At 38.5% G+C, this 4,599-nt stretch overlaps 1 protein-coding gene across 1 annotated transcript in view; it reads right to left on the reverse strand.

Moving 5' to 3' along the window:
* The window catches only part of LOC308193315 (protocadherin Fat 4-like), a gene marked incomplete at its 3' end in the record, with an annotated part of 46,889 nt that extends 42,426 nt beyond the window's left edge, over positions 1-4,463 (reverse strand). Inside the window, exons 1-3 of the mRNA XM_080587860.1 lie at positions 4,052-4,463; positions 1,521-1,558; positions 918-992 (exon numbers count right to left, since the gene is read on the reverse strand). Coding sequence (XP_080443986.1) covers positions 918-992; positions 1,521-1,545 — 100 coding nt within the window. The 5' untranslated portion in view covers positions 1,546-1,558; positions 4,052-4,463. The remainder of the gene's footprint in view (positions 1-917; positions 993-1,520; positions 1,559-4,051) is intronic.
* Positions 4,464-4,599: the final 136 nt, after the last annotated feature.

The raw sequence follows: 4,599 nt of genomic DNA on the forward strand, positions 1-4,599 counted from the left end.
CTAGAAGAAAAAGTCTTGCTCAGCCATTCCTGGCAATTCTCTGGAACCAAGCAGAAACACAGTCCTAGAATATCCTGTGTTGGAAGGGACCCGCAAGGACTATCAAGTCCAACTCCTGGCTTTACACAGGACCACCCAAAAATCAGATCCTATGTCTGAGAGCACTGTCCAAATGCTTCTTGAACACTGTCAGGCTTGATACTGTGATCACTTCCCTGGGGAACCTGTCCCAGGGCCCAGCCACCCTCTTAGTGAAGAACTTTTCCTAATATCCAACCTGAATTCGCCTAAGAAGGGAAGGACGCTTCAGCATTTTCACTGTTGTGAAGTTTCTAGACAAAGTCTGAAGGACTAAAATTATGTTTAGGCACTCAGACCCTCTTTCCACACTCAGATTTAGCTACGGATGGCACAGTTCTCACTTTCTGGAAAAGAACTTTTAATGGAGTCATTACCAGTACTAAGAATACCAGGCACGGAAGTGGTAACTACTCCAATCTAGTTTAACAGAACAGCAGAAAGGAATACAAGTGAACCCAACTTCAGAACTACACCTTGCCATACTCAGCTTCAGTCTAGGTATCTTATTCAATGTCAGCTGCAGATAGAAAATAACGAAACCTTAAAGTTCAACGAGAACTTGTAAAAGCCCACCGTACAAACAATAACAATGGTTTTCAACTTGTGGTCACAGAGCCTCTTACGGTCCACTTCCATAGGCACCGAGAAGATTGCTCAATCAGATATCGTTACTTTATCCGTCAACAGACCAAAGTATTTTAAAACTCTAGGACAGTAATTAATATTAATTTAATTTTATTTAACTTAAAATTTAATTAATTAATAAATCTATTTTTTTCTATTTCAATAAAAACAAGGCTAGAATCATAAACATTTATAAAAATAACATTACTTACTTTGTGCATCAAGACAGATGAACGTAACCCAACTGATCAAAACAAAACTCACAGATCTTGAAAGCGCCATAAGCACTGCAGAAAAAATACACTTGAAGGCCAAAACAGATGGTTGTTTTCTCATATACAATATTTGTAAAGAATCATTTCATTTGCTATATCAGAAGTTCACAACTGTCTTGACAAATGCTTCGATGACAAGGGAAAAGACCACAATAAGCCTCTGAGAAAAACCTACAGACTATATAACACCCTTATCATTTTCAGCGTCTGCGATCAAAGTCCTTTTTGGGCAATAAAAATAAGCCAACAAGGAAATAGCACTTTTTGTGCTACAGCACAAACAACAAAAGCTATTTTTGATTTTAGTATTCAATATAGAGATAAAAATGAATAAATTTGCAATTTAGTACTCGCAAGATGTCCTGACCAATGGAAGAGAAACATACGTATTCCCTGGAAAAGAAATTTAAATAGGGAGCGCCAAATAGCAAAGGAATCAGTGTTGCCCCTTTTGATCTCTTAATAATGGTAGATTATCTTCTCACAAGCCTGTTCCACAAGGAATAAATATAAAATTCCTGTTAGGAGAACAGTAGTTACCTTGTGATGTGATGAGAACAGACATCTCTGAAACGTACCTAGGGTTTTACAGATAGTATACGTTCAGAATAGGTTCAGCTGGCATTCTGACTTCATTTAAGTCAACATTTGACTTCAATTAAGTTTCCTCCGAGAAAAACAAAACAAAAAAAAAGAGACACTAAAAGCTTGCAGAAGACTTTCAAAGACTACAAATGATTTGGCCAATGATGAAGTTTGTTTCAAAACTGGAGGTAAATATACCTTTAATTTTAAGGGACAACTAATTACGCAGTAAGAAAACTGCTGCCAAAGCAAGGTGTTTGTGTTTGTGCCAGCACTTGTTTTGTCACCATGGATACAAAAGTAATTAGCTTCACTGAAAATACCAAACAATAAAATTACACATAACCAAAAATAAAATCATCATTATGCTTTCTTACCCTTAAGTAATCAAAATGGAAGTGTGGGAGCAGTTAAAGCAGAAGGGCTTGAAAGTACTACAAGTTTAATCATGGGCACCATCTCTTTTGAACACCACGTTGAGCCATGCTTATGCATTCTTCGATGTTATTACTAGAGCAAATCTATAGCAGTCATTTTTCTTCCCCTGCACAATTGCTCACTGTATCCATGATGGCCAGGTCCTCACAAGGTGATTCAGCAAACTACAGAATACAGATCTGTGCACAAAATACCTCCTTGGAAGAAGAGTGAACGACTAAATAAAAAAGTAGGCTAGAGATATTTTTCAGTGACAGAAATTTCCTGATTGCATTCACTGAACAGCATCATATAGATTTGTGCTATCATAGCCAGGTCAGAGCCTACATTAAGCTCAAGCTTGTACCAAAAGGTTGTTTTAGCAACCACTACACTTGACCACTGGAAATATTTCAGTGCTGGAATCTTATTCCACTAATGAAGATCTACTTTTAGACATTCTAAATCACAGTAAAGGCAAAACAGCTTCAATATTTTCAGGGACCTCTAGTAGCAAGGTCAATGAAAAATCATTTAAGAACTTGAAGTATTAAACTCCACTCCTCATTATCTGTGGAAAGGCAGCCTAAAAACTGAAGGATGTAGGCCATTAGTACACACAAATCCAATGCAAAAAAACAATTTAAGTTCAAGGTCCCATACAGGTAGGCATAGAATTAAAACTACTGCTCAGATACAGCTTGGTGCTGTTTCTAATCTTTACAAGCTGCAATAGAAGCTTAGCTGAGATGGTCCTAGTCAAAGGCTGCCATGCAAGATCCTTCCTTCAGCTCAGTAATTGTTTTCTGTGATCAACACCCCAAGCTCAGAGAGAGGCATCATAACAGTGCCCTCACCACCCATGTCCCATAATAGTCAATCCCTGAAAAGAGTGGAGATGAAGATCATTTGTCTTCTACATTTAGTACCCAGGGAAAGAGAAGTAAGAGCTGCTTTGTAATGCCAAACAAGCCATGTAACAGGAGGAATACAACCTGAAGGGGGCAGGGTGGGGTGGGAATATAGAGATTTAAAAAATATCCCCCTCCCCCCCCCAAAAAAAAATAGTAAAAAAAGGCATTTCTGTAACTGACAGTCACTCAGAGAGGTGATAGTATCTAAAACACAACTAGAATATATCAGTCCAGCCACCAGCTATGTCTCTGAGGAATGTTAAGCGCTAAACACACAGGACACAACAGCGGGAAGCAGTGGGATGCACACTTGCACTACACCAGACTACAAGTGACAGGCGCCTACCGAGGGCTGTGCAGGTGTTTGCAGTCCTCCTCAAACTGAGGAGGTTGCCAACTTTCAACACCAGGCACCACCTACCAAATTAGTATCCAAAGCCCTTGCTACTCCCAGACGAGAGGAGATAGTGCAGTCCTGTGCAACTATGGTCTGTTGATTTTGCTTTCAAACTGGCTGATGGTTTCATCAACCTCCACCATCATGATGCTCAGGGACAGGAAGAGATAGTAACCTTAACAACACGGCCATTCTGCGCTGCAACTTGGCCTCAAGTCTGGACAAGCCTTTGGCTGGCTTTTGTGTGTTTGTTTTAAACTCATCTAGGAACAACCAAGTGAGAATTCAACAGTATATGTTTTCCTGCTATAAGATGAATAAAGTGCAGTCTCCCTTACTTCCTAATTATGCCTAATTATAAAGAAATAGAGAAACTCTCTGGTTGCAACTCAGAGCACAGTGGTACAGTTCATAAAGATTAGATTTCACCAGGAATTAGCTGCAGGAGGAATGACTTCAGTATTTGCCTATGTATGCTGCTATCTCGGACACCAAGAATACTTTAAGGCAAAAATTTAAAAATACATTTGCCAAGTATGGAATGGGAGCTGCCAAAAGGAGCAAGGAACTTTACCTAATTGTTCAAGCAAGTATCACATATAAAGGAGCAATTCTGCAATGTAATGTAGTATGTCTGTACACTCAACAAGAACATGAAACAATGTTTAAAAAAAAAATCCATTCCCTTCTTGCAAAAATAAGCATCTTTTCAGTTATGTCAAATATGCTCATGTCTATTCACTTTTACATTTACTTACCAGGGCAACTATATGTCCATATTTCTCTTAACATGTACTCTTTTTCTCTTGGAGCCATTACTGTGGCTAAATTTAATGTTCTGGCCCTTCCTCCAAGATTTCCAGCCATAGTGTTCCCGTATTGCAGCCATATATATAGAGGACATCCATAGAGAAAGTTCTAAAAGCAGAGTAATGAAAACTAATCCTATGCACAGATTTGTCAGACTGTTTAAAAGGTATGATTGGCACTGTGGCAGTGGGAAGCAAAGTTAAATATGTTTTTAGCATAGCTTAGTTTGGCATTTTGCATACGTGGGTCATTTTGCGGGGCAGCTCACTCAGGAACTTTTAATCCAGCTTCCAAAATCAATGCAGATAAAAATACTTTCAAGTTCTTGTAGATTTGGGACAGTTCAGCCTTCAACCATATCCTGATCTTGACAGATAAAAAGCCTTTATCATGAAGCTGCAATTTAATCACAAATACACAAGCATGATTGACGTCATAAAAAAAATCATGTACTTATTTATTTCTTGTAACTATCCATAAAAAACTCACACACTTC

The sequence above is a fragment of the Anser brachyrhynchus genome (genome assembly GCF_964034855.1).
Source record: "Anser brachyrhynchus genome assembly, chromosome: 3".
Taxonomy (NCBI): domain Eukaryota; kingdom Metazoa; phylum Chordata; class Aves; order Anseriformes; family Anatidae; genus Anser; species Anser brachyrhynchus.